The 23,399-nt window shown below is 35.8% G+C and overlaps 3 protein-coding genes and 1 non-coding gene across 4 annotated transcripts; 2 read left to right on the top strand and 2 right to left on the bottom strand.

Moving 5' to 3' along the window:
* Nucleotides 1-3,361: 3,361 nt before the first annotated feature.
* LOC103930787 lies at nucleotides 3,362-3,880 on the bottom strand. The gene has a single exon (XM_009340161.2). The coding sequence runs from the start codon at nucleotides 3,878-3,880 to the stop codon at nucleotides 3,362-3,364; it is 519 nt and encodes a 172-aa protein (XP_009338436.1).
* A 3,637-nt stretch (nucleotides 3,881-7,517) lies between these two features.
* Nucleotides 7,518-8,913, top strand: LOC103930769 (probable E3 ubiquitin-protein ligase RHY1A). Its single transcript, XM_009340141.2, has 3 exons — nucleotides 7,518-7,758; nucleotides 8,039-8,154; nucleotides 8,455-8,913. Exons 1-3 carry the CDS (start codon nucleotides 7,597-7,599, stop codon nucleotides 8,774-8,776), a joined length of 600 nt encoding a protein of 199 aa, XP_009338416.1. The 5' UTR covers nucleotides 7,518-7,596; the 3' UTR covers nucleotides 8,777-8,913.
* Nucleotides 8,914-13,673: 4,760 nt separating this feature from the next.
* LOC103930768 lies at nucleotides 13,674-16,178 on the top strand. The gene is made up of 5 exons (XM_009340139.3): nucleotides 13,674-14,380; nucleotides 14,475-15,257; nucleotides 15,354-15,433; nucleotides 15,535-15,606; nucleotides 15,690-16,178. The coding sequence occupies exons 1-5, from the start codon at nucleotides 14,054-14,056 to the stop codon at nucleotides 15,766-15,768; spliced, it is 1,341 nt and encodes a 446-aa protein (XP_009338414.2). The 5' UTR covers nucleotides 13,674-14,053; the 3' UTR covers nucleotides 15,769-16,178.
* Nucleotides 16,179-16,729: 551 nt separating this feature from the next.
* Nucleotides 16,730-20,837, bottom strand: LOC103930767. Its single transcript, XR_007258563.1, has 6 exons — nucleotides 20,647-20,837; nucleotides 18,319-19,300; nucleotides 17,847-18,020; nucleotides 17,327-17,469; nucleotides 17,112-17,222; nucleotides 16,730-17,008 (listed from the first exon to the last, which is right to left on the bottom strand). It is a non-coding gene; the product is annotated as an uncharacterized LOC103930767 (transcript).
* Between the last annotated feature and the right edge of the window lie 2,562 nt (nucleotides 20,838-23,399).

Raw genomic sequence — 23,399 nt, forward strand, 5'->3', positions numbered from 1 at the left:
TGGGTGAGGTCGGTCGACCAATCCTTTGCTTGATATTAAACAATAAAAATCAAAGTATTAGGTAATCCAAAACTTTAATACGCGGTTTCGTTCTTCTTTATTAAGAAACAAGAAAAGTGTTTTGATGATTGACTGAAAGTCAAAAAAAGGTAAAATACTTGGATAAAGAATGAATGATAAAAGTTATGGTTTGAGGATTTGGATCCTCGCCGGATCCCTTTCCTGAGGATTCTAGGGATCAACCCACGTGAACTGTTGATTAAAAATCGTGTGGCCACAATTAAATATTTTTTATATTTTTAAAAGTAAAGTAACCTTCTTTTGATCAACGGTCCACGTACATTGATCCCTAGGATCCCCAGGGAGGGGATCCGGCGAGGATCCAAATCCATGGTTTGATTGGGAGGAAGGCAGTTTCTATGGAATTCGAAAGACTTATACGAGACAGATTTAGAGAAATAGTTTTAATTCTAACAGGTAGAAAATTAACTCTAATCCAATAGAAAAGGAATTCAAATCTTTTTTTTACAAGAAACTCTAAAGCATAAAACACCACGTGTACACTTACATACTAAAAAACCAAATTAATTTTTCCAACAACACGAATGTTAATGTGATAATATTTCAAACTCATCACGCATCAATATGTGTTGTAATATTTTCACCCACGTCGGATGGACCTTGACGTGTACCTTTTCATCTAAATAATATTTCTCATAATATATTACACGAAAGAATCAGCACCAACGGTAATAGTCAAACAAGTTAAGGTCGGTTATTAAGAAAGTATGCTAACTAACTAACTAACTACTCGATATTATATACCTCTTGCTTTCTAGCATCCATGGCGTTGAAAGTCAGGTGAAAAAAGAAATCTGTAGTACAAGGAACAAGTTTGGTTTGACTCAACTGAACTTGGTTCGATCTTTGGGCAGCAGATAATCCTACACCTGTTAAGTTATTGTTACTCATGTCCTGATGTCGTTCCCCCAATAAGCAACAATGACCTGAAACCCTACACGTTTGAGTAGATGTGTCCTTCCATGTTTGAAACACCTTAGCCATTTTGGTTACATAATAGAGGTGTGACAACGATATGCATACCACTACTTACTTGAAGTGCAAGAATCGGTCGCCTTTGCATGGACTAGCTAATCCCAACCGATCATGCTTTGTCGGCTTTATGCAGACTGGTTGTTATGGGAACGGACAAAATTATTCTTCAAACGCGACCAATCCTAACACTTTAAGAAAATAATTGACTAATTGTGGGATTGTGTGAGATCGAAAGTAACCTCAATTTACATTGTTTTCTTTGAAACATTGTTGCGAGTGTGAATTTCACATTGAAAAAAGAATGGACATTGCATGTTCTTATAAGCAATTGGACTACTTCTCATATTATCAATTGATTTTATAATGAAACCTAACTTTTTTTTTATAATCACGGACTGTCTCATTTGTAAAACCCAACTTTCTTCGAACAAATGTGTGTGTCGGCAATATGCCCTATTTGCTGCAGTGTAGAGAGAAATTTAGAGTCCGAAACAGTTAGGAGAGTAGTAGGTTGACCTAGGATAAAGAAGTGTTGTATATTATATATATATATATATATATATATATATATATATATATATATTGTGATTTATGGTGAATAAACAACTGGCACCACATGGATAGGGAAAGTATCATATTGTTCCTTTGTTGGAGAATTCAATATATAATTATCAAACTATCAGTTGTATAAACAGTAATTAAGCTAGCCTATGGTTTCCCCTAATCTGTACATTTGACCAAAATCAGGCTCCTAGCTATCTGGTAAATCTGACGAATCCAATGACGTTAATTATCACAGCAAACGGAGAAGAACGGTCAACAAAGTGCAGGTGCAAGTGCATTTAATCAACTAATTACTATATAATAACATATATGTTTATTACTATGTTAGAAATATTTGGGAAGGTCATGATCTTATTGCAGGCCTAGGCTTAAGCTCTACCTCACCGAAATGCTCGATGAGCTGCTGTATATTTGGCCTAGCCGAAATCAAAGTATAGTTCTTTTAGTTGTTTGACATCATGTACGCTATGGTGCATGCTTATCGTTTGACATCATGTGATATTTGGCCTAGCTGAAATATCACATGAATAATTACAGACGTGAGAGTAGCAACATTCACATGAGTGAATGTGCATGCTTTCCTATACTCGTAAGAACTTAAGTTAAATTTATTTTCTTACAATTTAAATTAGTTTAAAATAAAATATCAATGACATGAAAAAGGTGAATTGCTTTATTTCTTTACAAGGTTAAATTTGTAACCATCATTATGCCATCATAACTACAAGATAATTTAGAGTATGGGCATTAGCCATTTTACATTTTGGACCCGCCATATGGCATTTGACAATTTAGAGTGTGGGCATTACCCATTTAAAATGTGATCTTGCTCTTGTGGCCCATACTATAAATTTGGTTAGCCTTTTGATTTCTTATTATTGTTAAGTATACATAACATGGATGGAGACAGTTAAGGCTCACTAGAGGAACATATTGATCATGTTATTCATGCTCCCTTTAATGAATATAAATAAAAAGACATATAACTTGAATTTATCATAATTTTACTACTTGCAATTTATATTCTCATATAGTCCATTACTGTAAAAAAATTCCTACAAGTTGTGGCCTAATGAAGTTTTACAAGAAAAAAAAGGCGGTGAAATTATACAAGATATGATGAATTTTTTTCTCAAGTATATATAACTAGATTAAGGTTGCCCTTGCTTAAAAAAAAATTCTAACTCCGTCCATGATACCTAAAAGTTTAAACTTCGTTCCCGTAGCATGGGCATTGTCTTCTTCATTCACTATTTACCGATTCAAAACTGGGCCTGAATCATGCATGCATGCATTAATACAGAAAAAAGGTCCATGCAAATTGCAATTGTAGTTAATTATACATGCTGGGAAATTCTGCAAATCTAATTGATGGGTGAAAATAATCATGCAAATTCATTCAGATTCTATTAAATTTAATTACGACTTGAAATTCGTGATGATCCAATGATGATAATTAAGCTAATCCCAAAATATATACTTGACAGCCAGCATTTATTTCCAAATTTCCCAGCGAAAATATAAACTAGAAATTTAACCTAATTCAGTATACTGGTCATTCGCAAAAGAAAAATGTCTGGAGAAAACTAAATTAAAGGGAAGAAACCATCGCAACATATTACGGTAACCGTGCCAATATATATACACCCCCCCCATGAATATTTACAAACCATATCTGCGTTCATGTGTATTGCACATGAATAATTTAATCACATTTCATGAAAACCCTTTAGATCATAAGCTAGCTATAGGCAGTTATCTCCTTGGACGCAGACGGTGAAGCCACGGAGGAGGACTCCTGCGAGGATTGAGGGGGCGAATGCGGCAATCTCGAGGAGAAGCTCCGGAGCGGGTAATCCTCGAGGTCGGTCTCCTCGTGATCAAAGTTGAGGGCGTAGCTGAGTGCGTCATATTTAAAATCGGCAGAGGATGAATGATGCCTCCGTCCCACGTGGCCGTGGCCGTTGCCACGTCCATGCATGCGCCCAATCAAATTCTTGCACTTGTCTTTCAATTCCGCAAACTCGTAATGACTGTTGTTGTGGTGATGGCGATGGCTAGATCGCGAGGACCGAGAATTAGGGGAGAATAAAGAGGTCCGCACGAGGCTGACATTATCAGCCCCGTTCGGGGTGGGAGGCGCCGTGAGGGCGCCGTGGTGGTAATTTTTGGGAGTAGGGAAGCATGGGATTATGCAGAGGGAGGAGCGGAGCTTTTGTTTGAGAGAGTTTGGGGAGCAGGGTTCCTGGTTGTTCTCCATTATTTTGATTTGTGTGTGGAGAGGTTGGGGTGGTGGCGGTGTTATTTGTGTTTTTATTTGGGAGGAGGAGGAGGAGGCCCGTGGGTGAGGTGAAAGACGGATGAGGACACGTAGGGTTCGGGGTTTTGAAAAATGGGAATACGGGATGGGGGGGACGTGAGAGTGAAACCAACTCATTGAGGTCCGGATTTCATGGGATGCTCTTGGGGTTTCTGTTCTTTTGACTTTATTCAGAGGTTATCGCTCTTTTCAGGATTTTTTTTTTTTTTTTTCAATTTTATCTTTTGATATATATCTGAAAACTAGGATGGGCCCAAAATTTGAAGGCTAATGTTGGGGTCCATTTGCATGAAATATGAGCTGGGCTCGAATGCAAAATTGGAATATGGGCTTGAACATATCTTGTTGCCCAATTAAGAAAACTATTACTCCATGATTGGGAGATGAGATTTTGATGTCAATGTGAGTTAAGTAAGTTGATTAGAACTGTGTTGCTTATCCTTTGCCTCAATTCAAATTTTTCTGATCATAAATTAGAGTAGTTTAGAGTATCGCATTGTCGGATAAAAGAATATTACAAGGCCCAAATCCAATTTTAATATAAGTTCGTAAGATCATTAGTCCTTGTTGTGCTCTTCCCACTTAGCAGCTCAGATGATGAGAATCTTTATCCATATCCTTTCTGTAGTACAATATTGTAGAAGTGGGATTGGGGTTGATACGTATGCTTTGTTCATTGAGAGAATATTATCACTCCTCGTCCTCGCTTTAGTGATTCTCTACGTGTGATGTCTTGTTTTGAATTTTGATAAGATTCATTTCTAAAGGATCGTTTCAAATGTGGGATAAGGGGTCATTCATACATACAATCAAACTGACTTTTTAATTTTACGGCAAGACGTCATACGTAAGTAATGAACAAACTCTTTTTAGAGAAACTTTAATAAGGCAGTCTGATCAACCAATCAACAAGTCAGATCACTATCACAATGAATAAGACCGAATTGACGGATAGAATAAACTCAATAGTCGATTGGTCCTATTATGTTCTCTCTAAAATCAACATCACAATAATAAATAGGGTTCTTTAGATATAAGCCCAGGCAAATTACATTTCATAAACAAAAACCCATATAAATTTAAATCTCTAAATAAAACCCAATTTTCAAACAAACTGACATGTAAGCAAAAAAGTGACCTATTGTTACAATATATTTACAACTTATGCCACAACTCCCTAATTAAGTCAATAAAGGTTATCATAACTCACCCTAATTATGATGAGCAACAAGCTCCTATACTGTTAATATATTATACCAACAAATTTACCTATATTTTGTTGATTAAATAATAAGTATATTTATCTAAGAAATATCAATAGTATGCCTAATAAGTGTATTTATATGAGAAATATCGATAATATGCCTACTAATAAAGGCTCAGAATGCATGATAAACATGTATGAAATATTATACTAATTTACCTATAGTTTGTAGATTCACTAATGTAAATAATAAAATATATTTTATATGAGAAACATCAATAGTTTGCCTAATAAGTATATTTATATGAGAAATACCAATAATATGCCTACTAATAGAGGCTCGGGATGCATGACAAACATGTATGAAATATTATACTAATTTACCTATACAAATTAATTTACCTATATTTTGTAGATTCACTAATTTAAATGATAAATACATTTTATATGAGAAATATTAACAATATGCCACCTAATAGAGGCTCAGGATCCATGATAAACATGTATGATTAATTTACCTATATTTTCCAGATTCAAGAATTTAATAACAGGTGCATTATTTTTCAAAATGACCAAAACTATTAGTACTAAGTAGGTACACTAATCTTTTCAAAACAAAAAAAATAGGTACATTGATGTTCGAAAAATAAAACAAAACATACTAGACACATCATTTTTTACCCCTTTTGTTTTAAAGAAAACAAAAGCATGTTTTTTATTAAATCGCAATAGGGTATATTAATCTGAAAATTTATTGTTGAATTCAAAACGTTTTGAATTTTTATTCCTACATCAACTAAAATTTCAAAGCCATTACACACGTTACAAGAAAATTAAAAAAGCTTTCCATTTTAATTTTGATATCAACATAAACTGCTATAATGACTTAACTGAGGGTAATTTGGGGAATCCAAATAATATTAAATATGACACACAATCTCAATTAGGTAATTTGCTTAGATGGAGCCTAGTCATTGGGTTTTTGTTAGAAAAATATATTATTGTGGGTTTTATGTAAAAAAAATTGAGTTTGAAGGGGTAAAGTCACATTTTCAGTAATAAATATTAAAAATATCCAATATTTGGATCATCAATTATTGAAAAGAGATAAAAATAATCCTGATTACCTCAAAAAAAATGAGAGATTGAGGAAGGCAAAATACATTTTTTTTTACAGAAGGGAGGTAAAATTATTGAATAGATATATATAAACTCAATATACATGTTTTGTTTTTTGTTGTTGGTCTGATTCTTTTTATATTTTTGTTTTTGTGTTTTCTTAATTATTATTGAAAGTTTGAAAAGCTAAAGAAAAAAAAAAAGGGCTTTTCGACTCAGAGTATCTTCATGGCTGGGCAGTTTGTAAATCTGTAAAACTAAAAATAAACATACAGTATCCTAAACAGAATCTTTATTTCTTCTGTTTTTTGTGTTTAAGATTTAAGATCTTGATACGTGACTTAACTTGTACATATTTATATGTTATATAAAGGTTGTATCACCTTATTCCACTATTTTTAGAAGCCGGCCGGGCCTCCATATAATACATTTCTTTTACTTGTAAGATTGTCTAACCATCTAACTGGTCAGATTTCTCATTTTCTCCTCTAATTTTTTTTCTTTTAATTCTACTTGATTCGTTGAAAGAGTGCATAAAAGAAAGTCCAAAATCACTACCTTCTTACCTAAACACAGAAAACAAAAGAAATGGAAGTACACAACCAGAACTATTCACTTGGTGCAGCCAAGAAAAGTCATTTAATTACTATAAAGAAATGAAGTACACAGCTAAAACCATTCACTTGTAACTTAGTATTACGGTCTAGTATCATTTTTCTTCACCTGTAAATGAGAGGTCTTAAATTCGGTTCTCATCAAAGGCTAATTTAAACCACATTAGTAGTAATATATTGTAAGACTTAACCGTATCGTTTGGTAAAAAGAAAAAGAAGAGAAAATTACTATAAAGGCCAAAGAAACATTACAAGAAGAGATGTGGTTGATCATGTGGCTTACTATGATAAGTGCCAGGTTTTCTGTTCATAGCAACACTCAGCACCGGTGTCTGACACAAACCGGTTGGACTTGGTGGAAGCTTTTCGGTTAAGTTGCACTGAAACTTCCTCTCCCTTTCCATCTCATTTCTCTCACCTTTTGTTTATTGTGTTTTGTCCCCTCATCTTTTACTTTTCTTCTGCTTGGACTTGGTGGAAGCTTTTCGGTGAAGTTGCGCTGAAACTTCCTCACCCTTTCCACCTCATTTCTCTCACCTTTTCTTTGGTTTTGTCTCGTCATCTTTTACTTTGCGTTTGCTCTTTCTCTGTCTCGCATCGAAAACCTGACTGCTCTAAACACAAATTATTTTACCAGTAGTAGGACGTTTAACCGTCTCTAAAACAACACTTGTTTTCTTGTTGGGTTTTGTGCCGTCGTAATTTCGAGGTTGAAATTAATGGCTGGAATGCTTCCTGGTGTGGAAAGCGCTCGGAGGAGACGAGTCCGTCAGAGCGGAGAGCCACCGTGTGTCGGCGGCATCCATGGCAGCACCAGGCGCTCTTGTTTCTGTTTGTATGCTAGCAACCATGAATCTCACCACACCTCCACTTCTCCACTGGTAATTCTTTCTTTCTTTCTCTCAATCTTCCACATAACACAATACGAATGTTTTTCGCACTCTTCATTTCTCTTACCCCTCTAATTTTGTTTCTGATTTTTAAAACGAATAAATCAAAGAAGAATCAATCGAGAAAAACAAGAGGGTGAAAATCGCTATCCTACCGATTCAATTACAAGCAAATATATTTTTCTCTTGTTGCTTGGATGATTTTTCATGATCATTGTTTCATTTTGCATGTTTGAATCATTAATCTCAATATTAACTATTGAACAAAAAGCAACGAAGCATACTGAACCAAGCATACATGGATGAGAAGCTGGGAGTGGAAGCCAGAGAAGCAAAGGGGAGACTAGATGAAAGACTGAGAACACAAAGAAAATCACAACTCAAAAGGTATAAATAATTAATTTACCAATATGGTAGTCCGTCTATGAAACAAACTGTCGATTGCATATCAATAATGCCTCCATATCCATGTTATTGATGCTTATTGACAACATCGACGAAACGACTGTTTCTTTCCTGCACATAGAATTTCTTACCAATAATGGTTCTTGCTGCTAGCCTGCTATATACGTGAGGGGAATAGATTTTCTGACTTTTTATTCTTCTGCACTTCCCTATTTATTTTTGTCCCCCGATTTTCAATATGTTTTAAATTATGTATTTTTTTAATACTTATGATGAATTTAGGCACAATAATAGTAACAACAAAGGACTGAAAAGTGTGGATGGAGGAGGAAGATCATCTGTGGTGCTCGGAGAGTTGCAGATAGAAGTGTATGGAGCTACAAAGAGTAGCAGTAGCACAAGTGGATCAAAGAAGTTCAGCTGGTCAAAGTTGTCCTGGAAATCATCAGACCAGGATGAGTGTGCAGTCTGCCTGGAAAGGTTCAGTCCAGGTGAGACCCTGGTGAACCTGCCCTGTGCCCACAGGTTCCACTCTGGTTGCATGATTCCATGGCTTCACAGCAATGCTCATTGCCCATGTTGCAGAATGGAGATTAGCTCCTAGTAATTGTATTGGTAATTTGTTAAATTAAAATTGTAAAATATTGATTGAGCTTGCAGTTGCAGTTGTAGAGTTGGTTTGAAGTTTGAAGGATTGACCTTGTGGTGCTAATTGCTTACCTACCACAAGTTTTTGTTGAAGTGAATAGTTGCCAAGTAGTCTTTGTGTGAGTAAATAGTTTATGCATATTTTGGAAAAATACTTGTTTGTTTTCTCATTAGAAATAAATTATAGTCTGACTCGTATAATTGAATTTTTTTAAGTATCATTTAGGAGCTGTTATTGGCACTTCTATAATCTCAATCCACACTCGTTCTATATTTTTAATTTATCTATTTTAATTCTGTTAATGTGATTTCTCGATTTTACCCTATATTACTTTTAAAGTCTACAATCTTAAAAACCTCATTAAGTATGACATAAATATTTATAGGGAGTTGTAAAGACCTTCTGTGCTCTAGAAACAAGTCGGCTTTACAATTGTTTACTTTGAGGTTTTCCAGTAGACCTTATGTGCAAAAGACTCTGAGGCCTACATAAGAATTAGGGTGTGATTATCATGAAAATGGAAACATGCTTCAGGCTTATGTGGCTAACACAACCATTCTGAACACATATATATAGCTAAGCTGTTGAAATCCATACAGAGAATTTGGACATGATCGAGAACGATTCGATGGAACTTTCTTTTTTAAGATTGTTTGGATGTTATGTTTAGTTCTTGTGAATTGTTTAATTTTGCCATGGTTAAAATTTCAGAAGGGAAAAACATGCGATTATTTCTCGTTATGATGTTCAAGATACGAACTATGACACCACAACTATTATGTTGTATTTTAGAAAGATTACTTGTTGCCTTTGCTTAGCAACAATTTTATTTTGTATAATTTTTTTCGTTTCTGTATCAAATCTACCATAAACAATGAGCCTACTTACAGCTTCCCACTCATTTTTCGTTTTTCATTGTTTTCCCGGGAAATTAAGTTTTGGAGTTTTTTTCCATTGGGTTGCTTTGGATTTTAATTACATTGACTGTTATTTGTTATGCGATTTGAAATTCAAATTATATTTTATCATATTTTGTTTCCCTTTGATTTTTTTCATGGATCTGTTTGGGATTCTAGTAATAGTGTTTAGATTTTGGAAATTGTTCTCTCTTTTGTGTTCTGGGTTATATTATTGTATTGAACACATGGTTCTTTTGTGTAGAAATTCAAATCTGGGATCATTGTTTCTGGTTTATTTTGTATCAATTTTTTTCATTACTAGAGCAAATCTGGAAAAAATAAATAAATCTACCAGAAATCCCTCCAATTTTTTTTCGTAAGCAAAGTCAATTTCAAATGAAAGATTAGTGAGGCTTTCAAGAAAAGAAAAACATGCTCAAAATCTAAGCATTCCCACCAATTTATTTAAGTCATCAAAATTATACTTAAATGAGGTTTTCAAAATTTTGTGCACATTAAAAACAATATAAGGGCAAAATCGAAAATCACATTAAAAGAATTAAAATAGATAAGTTAAAAATATAGAAGGAGTATGAATTGAGTTCTTGGAAGTACCAATAACAGCTTCCTATCTTTTTTGTAAGTTACTTTATTATATGTGCCAATTTACAGAATTAATACCTATTTACTTACTGTAAAGAGTTAAGCACGGTTAAAACTTCAATGATTTCCCAATTATTAACCAACAAGTGATGTCCAATAGGGGTGGAATATTCAAAATACATAAAAGTGCTTTTATTGACAAAAGGGATTTTATCTAAAATATAGTTTTTGAAATTGTTATAATTCTTCATATTAGTTTTAGAGATTTAAAAGCAATAGAAGTGGTCCATGAGTTTATCCAACTTTAATCATTTTGGTCATTCCTTGAAAATCTTTGTTAAATAAACACTAAAATGACAAAAATACCCTTCATTAATAAACAATGGGCCAAAATGATTTGACAAAATTTAAGGGTATTTTTGTCATTTTGGTCCTTATTTAACGGACATTTTTCACGGAATGACTAAAATAATTGATGGTGGACAAACTCAGGGATCACTTTTATCTATTTTAAATCTCATGAACCAAAATAAAGAGATATCAATCTTAGGGACCAGGGCCGCCCCAGGCCCAATGCGGGCAGGGTGGCCGTCTGGGGCCCAAAAAAATTAGGGGCACCAAAATTATTAGTGTGTCATATTTATATACGTTTTCATAAGAGTATAAATTTATAAAATTTAGTTTAATGATAAAGAAATTTAACTAGAACCAGTGGTTTTGTTGTTTGAAATTGATGAAGAGGTATTGGGTTCAAAATACTATGTGTGCTTATTTAAATTCTAAATTTTTACAAATTTCTTTTCATAACAATATAAATTTATAAAATTTGGCTAAATGATCAAAAGTTTAATTAGAAGCAATGGTTTTTGTATTTAAAATTAACGAGAGATCCTAAGTTTGAAATGCTATGTGCATGTTTATTTTTTTCAATTTTTACAAATTTTTGTTTGGTTGTTAATTTATTTTTAATTACTAGCTAGTAACTATGTGGGTTGTTATTTTTAAAAATTTGTTCCAATTCAAGTCTAATTTTCAACAAGGGGTAATACATAGACTAAATTTTTAGACCAAATTTGCAAATTATATGACGTGTCATCAAAATGGTTAATTGGAGCTCAGTCATTACTTATACATATCCTTAAAGACTCGAAAGTATCATTATTTTTTTATTCTTATATTGATGAGGTTAGTAAATAAGAAAAAACATTTTACGATTTATACAAAAATACTTTAAAAGTTCCGATGGAAGTCAAAACTCATCATTTATTTACTTATAAGCTTGAAGTTTTTTGGTTTCCTTTTCTCGATACAAAATAAATTAGTTTTTCCGTGTTTCTAAATTACTGAGTTTGAAGTGCTTTTGTAAATATAATTTTATCGATGTCTTACGTGTAAAAACAAATAATTTTTTTATATGAAGTGAGAACACATTTTTTTTGCATCGCCTCGGGCCTAAAAAATCTCTGGACCGACCCTATCAGGGACTATTTTCGGTTTGACAAAATCACTTTTGTGAATGAATCTAATTACACTGCATATCACTATCCATCCATTCTTTCTCCCCACCTTGAAATTGAATATCAAATGAGAGAAAAGGTTCCACTCATGTGACTGGTGGGACAATAACAGGTTAATTATAGGACAGTTTGGTTTCTTGGTCGACCTTTATCTTGTTTAGTGCAAATCATTTGTGGTTGTACTAATCAAATGTTATTACCAATCTTGGATTCCAATTAAGGGAAATCATGGTGAGATTATTACAATTTGATATTGCAAATAAAAAATCATTAAATTTGTGCAGTTGACTCAAGTGGCGAGGAAGATGGGCAGTGACGGATTCATGAATTATTCATTGAATAAGTAAGGTATAAAAGTTTGGTGCGGTGTTCTTGCTTAAGTTCTCTTGTTAGTGGGTGAGTCTTAGAGGTGGTGATGCTTGAGCCTTGAGATTGAGGGATGAAGTTGAAAATTGAGTGAAGCAAGTGAATTTGTGTGAAATGAAGGATCAGAGCAAACAACGACAACCGGGTTTGGGTAAAAAGGGGATTTGCACCCCCCGCGCCATCCTGTCTTGCTCAGTTGTTGGGTAGGCAAAATCTAACGGCAAGTTATTTCCATTGAACATGTTCGTCTTAAAAATTAAAAAGTGAGTTAAGATTAGACCACGTAAAAGATTCAATTATCTATAATACGACCGAAAAAATATATTAATAAAAGACATTTAAGTTGGAGGTGGAACGTCATTTTCTCCTGGGATTCAATCCTAATTTGGTAAAATCTTCTTCTTTTCCTCCCACCCTAATCCTTGTTTTGGAGTCACTACTGACTAGCTGGAGGTCACTAAAGAATGGCCGCCCAAAATTAGCTAATTAATCTTTATCTTGATTATAGAGATGGAGAGATGATTAGGCAAGGATTTAAGATGAGATTTGATTAATTATTCGTTTGATTCTTTCTTTTGATCGAAGTGACGCAAGAGTCCAAAACGTTTCAAAGTTTTCGTAAGTGATATGTGACTAAGACATAGCACGAATAGAATGAGACATGGCATGTGGATTGCTTTGTTTCACCTTGTTAGAAAATCAATCTTCTTAGAATTTTTTTTTTAGAAATTGATACGTTTTGGATTATGTCAAAATCAAGACCATATCGTAATCAAAACTGAGGCGAAATACGAGTTAAGATAGAAGGTGAAAGTCTGAGACGATATGAAATCTTGGCTTATATTTTCATCTTATCACAACATTTCAAAGTTCAACAATTATTTTTGAACAATTTTAGAATTTGAATGCTTGATTTTAAAAAATTTAGGAATACAAGGAGTTGCACAAATCATCTACCATCAACAACAACAAGAAGTTTTTATCCTATTAAGTCGGGTTGATCGTATCAATTCTAAACTACCACTCTGCACTTGGTTTTGCAGTCAAGTCTTCCGTTAGCTCCAAATGCTCTATGTTTTTTTAAAAATCTTTTTTCAAGTTTTTCTAGGTCTTCCTCTACATTTTTGGCCTTGAGCATGTATCTCATAATTGCATTTTTTATCTGGAGCATCTATAGGTCTTTGTTTCATATATCCAAACCACCTAAACCGATTTTCTCTCATTTTATCTTCAATTGCGGTCATTCCTACTTTACCTCGAATATTCTTGTTCTTAATCATGTCATTTCTTGTGTCCTCGCACATCAAACAAAACATTCTTATCTTTGCTGCACTTTTTTTTTTTTTTTATATTTAGCATGTGTTGATACATGACTGCCTAACATTTCGCGTATAAAGCATTACTGACCTTATTGTTTTATTAACATCCTATTTTTTTTTTCTTGAGCTCTAATGGCATATGACGGTTGCAATAATACGAAAACGCAAAAATGTTGAAGAAAAGTATAACTTTGTTGAAAGAAAAATAAATTGAAAGGAAACGCAACAAACGACGACGTTGCTTTCTTTTTTTTTTTCGCACCATGTGATTTTAGTATTTTACGCTTTCAGACCCCCCACAACGGCTAGTTTCCTAGTGACCGTTTCCCGTCGCCCAAAATTCAAAATCTGAACCCACCGTTAATCTTCTCCACATACCGCAATTCCCGGAAACATTTTTCAATTGTCAAACAACACTCGCAAACAAAAACTAAAATTCAAATCCAAACTCAAACTCTGGCAACTTCCCAAATTCGATCTCTGTTAAACCCATTTGGCAATTCGAATCAAGAACCCAGAATTTCAAAAATGGTGTATTCGTACGCGCCCACATACTACTCCACTCTCCACGACTCGATGACCTCCCTGTGCAAGTCCATTCTTCCCTTCGGCTTCAAGAAGCGGCGGTTGCCAGCGGCGGAGCAGAAGCTTTCGAAGCTGCAGTCGGATAACCTCAAGTGGCAGCAGGACTCTTTCCACCAGATGATGAACTTGATGGGTCTACACAAAGAAGGGATCTTGGCTGAGACCGAGGTCTCCGCTTTCCGATTGCATTTGCTCGAAACCCTTGTCGCCTCACCAGTGGCGGAGCACGAACAGCCGGTTATTCTGAGGGACAAGTTGCTGTTCTTGCAGGTAAAAAACGAGTCTGCAATATCAAATCCCTTTTGGCTTTTCATTTCGATTGGATTTTCTTTCTTGGTTTTCTGAGTTGCCAAACAATGTTTAGGAGCTCTTGTATGCGAAATGCATATCGGAAGACGAATACCATTCTTCGAAGAGGCCGTTGCTGCAGCGATTAGCAGCTCAGGGAGCTGAGGTCGAGGCTAAAGATGTAATCGCTTCAGGATCGCTGCCAGCGAAGGACCTGAAAGAGAATGCAGATCAAGAGCAGTGGTCTGAAATTGACTTGAAGGACGAGAAATGCTTGCTAACGAAAGACAAAGGGAGTTCAAATTCGAAGAACAAATTGAAGCACAGCTCGGCAGTGAAGCAAATCAAAGGGGCAGCTTCGGTGTTGGGATTCGTATCACCTTTCAAACAAGGGAAAAACAGGGGAGAAAAGAGCATATTCGATCTGCCCGACTCGTCCAAATTCTCTTCCGCCAGCTCTTCTAAGCATGAAGCAGGAGATCAATCGTCGATTCTCATGCCAGAAAGCTTGACACAGGTTGCGATGAAAGAGAGTGGGAGCGCAGATCGAACGAGGAGGAAGCCGTTTAGGAATCTGTTTCAGAGAGAACAGAGAGAGGGACAGGAGGATCATGGCCATGAAAATGAACAAACACCTTCGAAATCGGCGAAAAAGCAATGGGGTTTTGATGGATTCAAGAAGTGGAAGAGGAGTGACTCGGAAGAGAATGAGACAACTCCGTTGCCGCTAAACGAAAGATCAGATAGTGAGGTTCACCTGAAGCTTGTCCCAAGCTCCATGGGTGAAGGGCCAGACACTAAGCTCATAAAAAGGAAGCTGCTCTCGGATGGTTCTCCTTCTGATTTCTTCATTGACAAGGTTCGTAATTGTTCAATTTCATTTCATGATCTTCAGCGAATATTCGAAGCTTGATCTCAAACTGAATCTTGTGTTTTGTTTTTTTATGACCTGAAGGTTGTAGGGGAGAAGATAAAGAAGGAACTGTCAAGAATTCAGACAGAGCTTTGCGCTTCAAATCCAAATCTTCGATTCACGTAAGCCTTTTCGACGAGACTTTCTTAATATTCACACTGGCATTGAAAATAAATCCGTTTGTATTGAAAATATATGAGGTTGGTTCTTGTGATTTACTCAGGAATGAACAAATTGAAGCGATTTCGACAAGGCTTCCGGTGGACAAGGCTGACCTGAAGAAGTTCTTTCCCGAGTGAGCAAAATCTTCACCAACTAAAACCATCACATCCTTAGACTTTCCTTTTTATTCATCATTGATTTTTGTTTCGTTTTCAGGTCGTGGTGTGATCGGTATGGAGGCGTTGTTCTGGACGTGGTGAGGAAAGAATTCAAGGAGCATGTTGGGGATGAGTGAGAAATGCAGCAAGAGAGAAACACGGTATCCACTCAGCGCGATGGGTTACATTCCAAGATGACGAGGAGAATTGTCACCCAAATCTGTTTGCTCCGCCGCCTGACAACAACCACAATTACACCTCAAAGTTCCATGAAACCAATCCTTTCTGTGATGATCACCTTCACACCACCCCTAGGAAGCTGAGATCGAAACCGGCAGCTTATACACAAGAACAGAATCAGAATCAGAATCCCTTTTGGATCCCGGGGCATGACTACTGACGTGATACATTTTTCTAATCTGTTGTATGAACTTCGAGAGAAGAACTCTGTTCTCCCAAGCATTCAAATTTTATGTTTGATTTGTAAATGCAGGCAATGTATTATCTCCTTAAATGTTTCGGAATTCGATTCGCTCCTTGATTTTTATTTTCTTAGCTCTTCTCACTCATTATTTGAAAGCCGCTTTGTTGAGATGAAAAGACCGCCACTGTGTTCGTCCTCATTGCTCAAAGGACATTCATGCAAATATCAAACATGCGTGTAATACAAGAAACAAATCAATTGAAACATAACATGATCATCAGGAGTAAGGGTTGCTTGTGATGCAAGCAAGCTGCAAATTCGAGAGCAAAAAGAACTTTTTGCAGATACATGAACCCCGAGTCGTCATTCTATTGATCAGTTAGAGAAAGAAACGACTCAGGTCAAAATATAATTCCTCGTTACAATAAGGACAAAACTGGCAAAGACTTCTTTTACACGTTCAAGTAAAAGCAGAGGAATCTACAAGCCTTTTAGCAATAACGGAAGGCACGTTACCAATAATTCCAGCAAGAAACCCACCATTTGAAATAGATAAAGAAACACATCACCATCAAGTAACAGAAGCACCAAGGGTAATAATGGAAAAAACTGCAAAATTGAAAAATGCCAATGTGTTCTCTGCATATAAACATCAAAGATGGTACACATGCACATTGATGTATAAATATCTCATTTTCTCAATCATTATATAAGTACTACAATTCCGCATCGAGAGTGGAAGACGCTACAATATCATGGATTTCGGAAAATTTCAGATACAAGTTAGCATTGGGGGACAAAATACATGTCGTGGCAGATGCGAAGAACCATCTTTAACCATTTACATTATTGTGTAGTATGTACAATTAAATCAAAGAGAAGATATCTCTGAGTTAGAGACAGAACAGTCGGTGAAACCCTCACGAACATCTCCTCGGCAAAGTGGGCAAACCCTGTAGTACGTAGGAGTGACTTTCAGTGGAAAAAAAAAAAAAAAATCATAGGGGAATGAAGGACAATCATGAAGGGGGAAAAACAGGATGGCAATGACAATACCCGTGTATCTCTTTGAGCCACTTGTCAACGCAGGACATGTGATACTCGTGATGGCAGGGAAGAACTCGAATTTTGTCTCCTTCCTCATACTCAGCGAGGCATATGTAACACCTATCAATTATTAACTCACCATGATCAAACAAATGCATCATGCTCCCTATTGATGGAATCATTTAAGGCCAAAAGAAAATGGGCATGACTTAAGTAAAACTTACTGCTCAGCATCATCCCCGGACTTTGATTTGTCAACCTTTGTGTGACTTTTAAGAGGAAAACCATCAACAACAGATGCTGGGGCAGGAGCCGAGACCATCGATAGTGAAAGTGACACAGGTTGGCGGTGAATTTCATCCAAAACCTGCACATTGCACATTACAACAAAATTAGGTTTGAGTAATGCATTCATAAGGTAAACAGTAATCTTTCGTGTAACATCTGCCACTATGTTTGACCCTCAACATAGATAAAAAAAAAAACTGCGAAAACCAAAGCATAGCCGTTCAACCTAGAGCAGTAAACATGCAGCCAAAGCCATCAAATAGACCTCAAAAAGAAGAATATACTAAATTCATCCCTGATTTAATTAAGTTTAGCCCCCAAAGAGGAAAAAATTAAAGAATTTCATGCTTCAAGGGTAAATCACAGCATCCCAAGGTAAACACAAAAGGCAAGAACGTATTGCATAAATACCCTCCTAACTTAAGACGTATGCAAGAAAAATAGAAAGAAAATTACCTCAAATAGAGCTTCAGCGAGCATGACAATTCTTGATATACTTGCCCGAGTACTAGACTCTTCGGTCGTCGAGAATGAGCCACATGAACACATGCCACGAGGGTGGATTCCTGTGGGACAAGAGGTATTACGCTGGCCATTATCATCAAGGCCAACACGAAGTCTTTCCCAGACCTACAGAGAGTCATGCAGATGCAAATCAATGAAAATTACTAATGGGACTCCAATAAATAAAGCTGCTACAATCTACTGGTTTCCTCTGGCCCATAAAACATATATAACACTTCATAAAGGAAGTATAAAAGTACCTTTGATGTATGATATGTCTGTAAACCATGTAAATGAACAGACATATACAGTTAAGACTTAAGCCCCAAAACTCTCCCAAATGAAAGAAGAAGAAAAATTCAATTTTCAGATCAACCACGTAACTGAAAACATCATAATATTTGTTAATGTTCTAAACTATCACCTCAGATCTAGAATGTCGTCGTCGTTCATTCGAGTAGGGAATTCTACTGGCCCGGTGACCAGAATCAGCTCCAATCCCATCATCAAATAAATCACCACTCAAACCAAGTAGCCATCTGTCATGAGATCCCATATCCTCAGTATCATCAGTAGAGAAAAGAATGGTTGGTGAATCAATGAATCTCCTGGAGCTGCGCCTTGAAAATGCATCCCAGAACAGTCGCCTGCCATTCCTTCTAGCCTCACGATTACTTGCATCAGCATTGCTACTCCTCAAAAAGTTGGAAGAAATGCTCATAACGTCAACATGAAGTACACTTCCATCTTCCTGGCCTTGTTCCCTATTGGACACAAGGAATCCCAAACCAGAAGGTATTGCCTCCCGTAGAGAATCATTTCCACGTGAGTCAAAAGATGATGGAATTTCAGAAACATTAGCAGAATCAGTATCAGCATTTGAACTTTGCACACCCCTTACGTCAGCCACATGATTCTCAACAGACACTTCCTGAGAACGGGAATTCCGCATCCCTTGTGGAGACGAACTACTTGGACACATAACCTCAGGACAGGTCTGAGATACATTCTTGTCTGCTGAAATGTCAATGCCATTGACCGCATCCACATTAGCCGAGCGATTCAAAGAGACTGTTTCTGAAGATTGTTGTTGTCTAAACGAAGTACTAGCTGTAGGACTATTATCCATACAAGATTGGTCGTGACTATATTCAGCACTTACCTGATGAGGAATTAGTTCTTTACTTTTGGACAAGCACTTCCCCTGGTTACTTGTGTCAACACTGCTTAAACCTTCTTCAACAATGCGCTCAGATGATGATCCAATTTCAATAACGGGGCAGGTGAACGGTGATCCAGTACTGGAGACCAACAAGGTTCCCTCTCCGGAGTTCTGGACTTGATTGATATCACGATCAGATTGCTCTGCACATTTCACAAGACACACAGCTGCAGTGATCTTCCATCTGCAGGAAAAGTACTGAAAGAATGAGTCTCTTTTTGTTATTTATATGAGTATAACCACCAAGTGCACTATCAAGGCATCAAAACAACTACATAACATTACAGTTTTTGGAGCCACCAAAAAAGTATTAAACTTACATTTCTATACTGTCCATCAGAAGAGATGAGCATTTACTCCCAAGTGAACACAAGTAACACAGAAATAAATAACTTCAGTTACACACTAAGTGGACTAATGCTAGGTATCTCAACCTAAATCAACAAGAAGCAAATTTTCTGCTTCAAGATTACACTGAAGCATGACTTTGTGGAAATAATAACATCAAGGTTGTCTTAAGAAGTGCATCGGAAAGCACTAAATAAAAACAACTGCAATCATTCGATATCTAATTACATGCCCCCACTTCTCCAGAGGATTCCTAAACGTTCATCATGGGACTACTATGAATAATAATAGACATGCACACACTTGTATTCTTATATTCTAGCAAAATACCATACTCATCCAAACTTTTAAATCTTCTCTATCTTCCGAGAATGGGTGCATATACACAGAAACATCCTACAAACCACTTCACACCACTACATCAGCACCACGGTTGATTCCCAGCTCAAGAACATAAGTTGTGCAAAAGACTATGTAATCATTTCTCCGCACCATTAAGAACCTTAACCTTCGAGTTCTACAATCATAATCAACCTTTCTCCAACCATTCCCTTAGCATCCCACCAATCACTCATCGGGAATCATCATTAAAGTTCATATTCAAAATCATCAAAAAAATCAAACAATATGGTTCAGAACCTGAAAACAAAGTTGAATCCTTTTGCTTCATTCACAATTGTTATACTGAACATATACATTAAAACAAACATAACTTGAACCGTCAATTCAATGTCCCCATTAACTAAATCCCCCAACTTTTTCAACAACACGATCACATAATTAGCAGTTCTAATAAATGAATTCAATATTCACATTTGCAGGGAAATTATAACACAAAATAAAGTAACTGAATATTACCGAGAACAGGATCAATCTTCTGCATCATTTGGACAACTCCCGTATATTTTTATTAGATTGTAACTCGAAATGAGAGAAATCAAAACCCCCCCTCCCCCCCCCCCCCCCCCCCCAAAAAAAAAAATAATTTAAAGAAAAAAAAAAGCTTCAAATTCTTCAAATTTGCACCAAATGATCAAATCCCAAATCATCCAAAACCAATAAAAATCGAATTTTGCATCCAAAAATGTAAAAATGATGAGAAATCCAAAAATGGGCATTGACGATTGAATTAAAGGCATCGATTTTAGTGGAGGACTGATCAAGAAAAAGAAAAAAAGGTACCTCTTGAGTAGCACGTGCGGAGGAGCCACCGCAGACGAAAGAGGAGAGTATGGAACGACTGGCGGTGCGATTGACTTGGGGCCGAGATGGGCGCGAGCCCAGTCGACTGCTGCTCGAACCCATTTGAGAAAGAGAGAGAGAGAGAGAGAGAGAGGAGAGAGAGAGAGCTGAGTTGGTGATGAACGATGATAATTGAAGCAAATCAGCTGACAGAGAAAGGAGAGAGAAAGAGAGCCCTTTCTTCCTTGTATTTCAAATTCAATTATTTTTGTGGACTTTCTGTGAGTCATATATTTAACATTATTTTTTGCTTGAAACATTCTGGTTATTCCCGACCGCAATATCAACGTGATATTTTTGGGATTTGGATCCTCTGTAGGCTTTTAGCATCATGAGCCTATTGAACAAATCATAAGCATTGATAGATTTTAGTCTAATGGTTACAATTATTATGATTTTTAGAATAATTCCTTATTTGTAACTGTTGGATTAAAATCCAACCACCCGTGTAATTTGGTCAGTAGACTCAGGATTCTGAGCTTAGGAGAGGATCCAAATCCATATTTTTGTAACAACACTGAATAAAATAAAATAGTTATTATGGACACTTCAAAAATCTCATTTTGCATTTGAGTAAATTGTAGCAATGATTTTTTTAATTTTAACTCAATTAGAACAATGGTCTCTCAACTAAAAATTAATTACAATTGGTCCCTCAACTAATAATTAATTACCATTGGTCCCTCAACGTTAATTCAACTGAAGAAATGGTCCCTCAACTTAAATATAATTGTAGCAATGGTCCCTCAATTTTAACCTAATTGTAGCAATAGTCATTCCAACATAACTCATTTTGACAAAATTCTGACGAAATTTATGAAAAAGACCATATCTATACGTTCTGATGAGTTGAGAGACCCCAATTGTAGTAATGATCATTTCAACATAACTTATTTTGACAAAATTCTAACGAATTTGACGAAAATGACCATAGCTACACATTTAAATGAATTGAGGGAGCAATGATAATAGATTTTTAATTAATGGATCATTACTCAAATTTGATTAAAATTGAGGAACCATTTCTACAATTTACACTTTGCATTTCAACGGTGATCAATGGAGTGAATAAAATGTTTTGTCACTAAATTGGTATAAAGGTGGTGTCAGTGAGATTTTTTATTTTTGAAATTATTATTTATATTGTGAAAAGTTGGATGTGGGCTCGTTGGAAAAAATGGGCCTAAACCCAACCTGAAATAATCGAGCCTGGAAGATTGTAAATCTGCCAACAGTGGTTTCTACAGTGGACCAGGCTTGACCGACTAATCAAATTTATGGGCCTGGATCATCGAGGTTCGGCCCAAATTTTGAAGAATAGAACGAAGCTGCAGTTTAACATCTACAAACGTAACGAGCCGTAGAATGTGGACAAGAATAATTGAAGCATATTATAAATTCTGAGTGATAGGGGGTACGTGTTTGGTCTACGTACGAGGGCAATTAAGGCATGAAATATGTAGTGGTGATTGGTATATTTCAGATGCACAAAACCAATATACGTTTTATGATCTTACCCAAAATATGGATAATTTTAGATGTGTCAAGACGTATGATTATCTCTATATAATTATAAATTGGAGTAAAAGAAAAAGAATAATGTATGTGTTTCCCCGCTTACGATTAACGAATCTTTACTGTTCGAACATCATAATCGAAACCGTTCGTCTTCTTTATCAGTTTTTCATCATCTAAGATCATATAATCAAAAAACATTCAAGTTAGAGATTAGTCATTCATACGTGCTAAACCAATCAACGATTTTGGTAATAAGTAACATCCTCATAATGAACCTTTGTTTTGTGCATATGAATGACTAAAAGATCTCCAAATTAAATAATTTTTTGCATATATAATCTTTAGATGATGATAAAGAAATAAATGATTTTCGATTATGATATTCAGATAATATAGATTCGTTAATCGTACGTGGAATAGCAAGTAAGTCGTCCTATATAAGGGACACAAGCATTATCAAAATAAAAATGACAGCACTGCAGGAGTATATGTGAATATTTGATCAAGGTCGGCAGAGAAATATCCAGTTGAATTGTAGGATTCACCTACCAGTAAAACAACTATGGCAGTGACTAGCAGTCGGTGAAGATGGTGGACACGTTTTACCTCTTCAGAAGCAACTCCATGCCTGTATCTACCTAGCTTTCTATCCTTTCTCATGATCATATATGCATCAATTATATATGCCCATTACCATATAAGTACAATTGTTTCGGTTAATCAATTTATCATATGATTGCTTAGTTTTCAAATAGCCACGATCCATCAGCCTAATGCATCGGGAAATTGCTTAGTTTTTAGAACCTTGTAACGATTTCCTCCAAATCGCATTGGGAGATCAAGGTCGAACGCCTAGGTGCCAACTAGGCGGCTGCCTAGAGCGATTTTTAGAACACTGTGCAGAAGCATGACCACACAAAATCAATCCTAGGCTCCTATACCTACTAGCCTACCACTACCATTCTTATATAAAATAACTTCTAGATAAAATTGTAATTCTAGGGTTTAAAGTGTTCTGCTTTATTCTTCTCACGTAGAGGGTGATATATAGTTATACAAGTTCCTATGACATAGGAAATAGGAATCCCAATTATACAGGGATATCCATTACATGATTTCATACCCAAAATATATCTATATTCCTCAATCTCAAAGTTAACTCATGCCAACACTCC

Source organism: the organism of the source record quoted next, unplaced genomic scaffold, assembly GCF_019419815.1.
Source record: "Pyrus x bretschneideri cultivar Hongxiangsu unplaced genomic scaffold, Pyrus_bretschneideri_v1 Contig1, whole genome shotgun sequence".
Taxonomy (NCBI): domain Eukaryota; kingdom Viridiplantae; phylum Streptophyta; class Magnoliopsida; order Rosales; family Rosaceae; genus Pyrus; species Pyrus x bretschneideri.

Coding starts and splice junctions, on each gene's coding strand:
- LOC103930787 (XM_009340161.2), bottom strand. CDS start 3,880: ATGGAGAACAACCAGGAACCCTGCTCCCCAAACTCTCTCAAACAAAAG.
- LOC103930769 (XM_009340141.2), top strand. CDS start 7,597: ATGGCTGGAATGCTTCCTGGTGTGGAAAGCGCTCGGAGGAGACGAGTC. Junction 7,759..8,038: donor ACACCTCCACTTCTCCACTG/GTAATTCTTTCT, acceptor TTGAACAAAAAG/CAACGAAGCATACTGAACCA. Junction 8,155..8,454: donor AGAAAATCACAACTCAAAAG/GTATAAATAATT, acceptor TGATGAATTTAG/GCACAATAATAGTAACAACA.
- LOC103930768 (XM_009340139.3), top strand. CDS start 14,054: ATGGTGTATTCGTACGCGCCCACATACTACTCCACTCTCCACGACTCG. Junction 15,258..15,353: donor CTGATTTCTTCATTGACAAG/GTTCGTAATTGT, acceptor TATGACCTGAAG/GTTGTAGGGGAGAAGATAAA. Junction 15,434..15,534: donor AATCCAAATCTTCGATTCAC/GTAAGCCTTTTC, acceptor TGATTTACTCAG/GAATGAACAAATTGAAGCGA.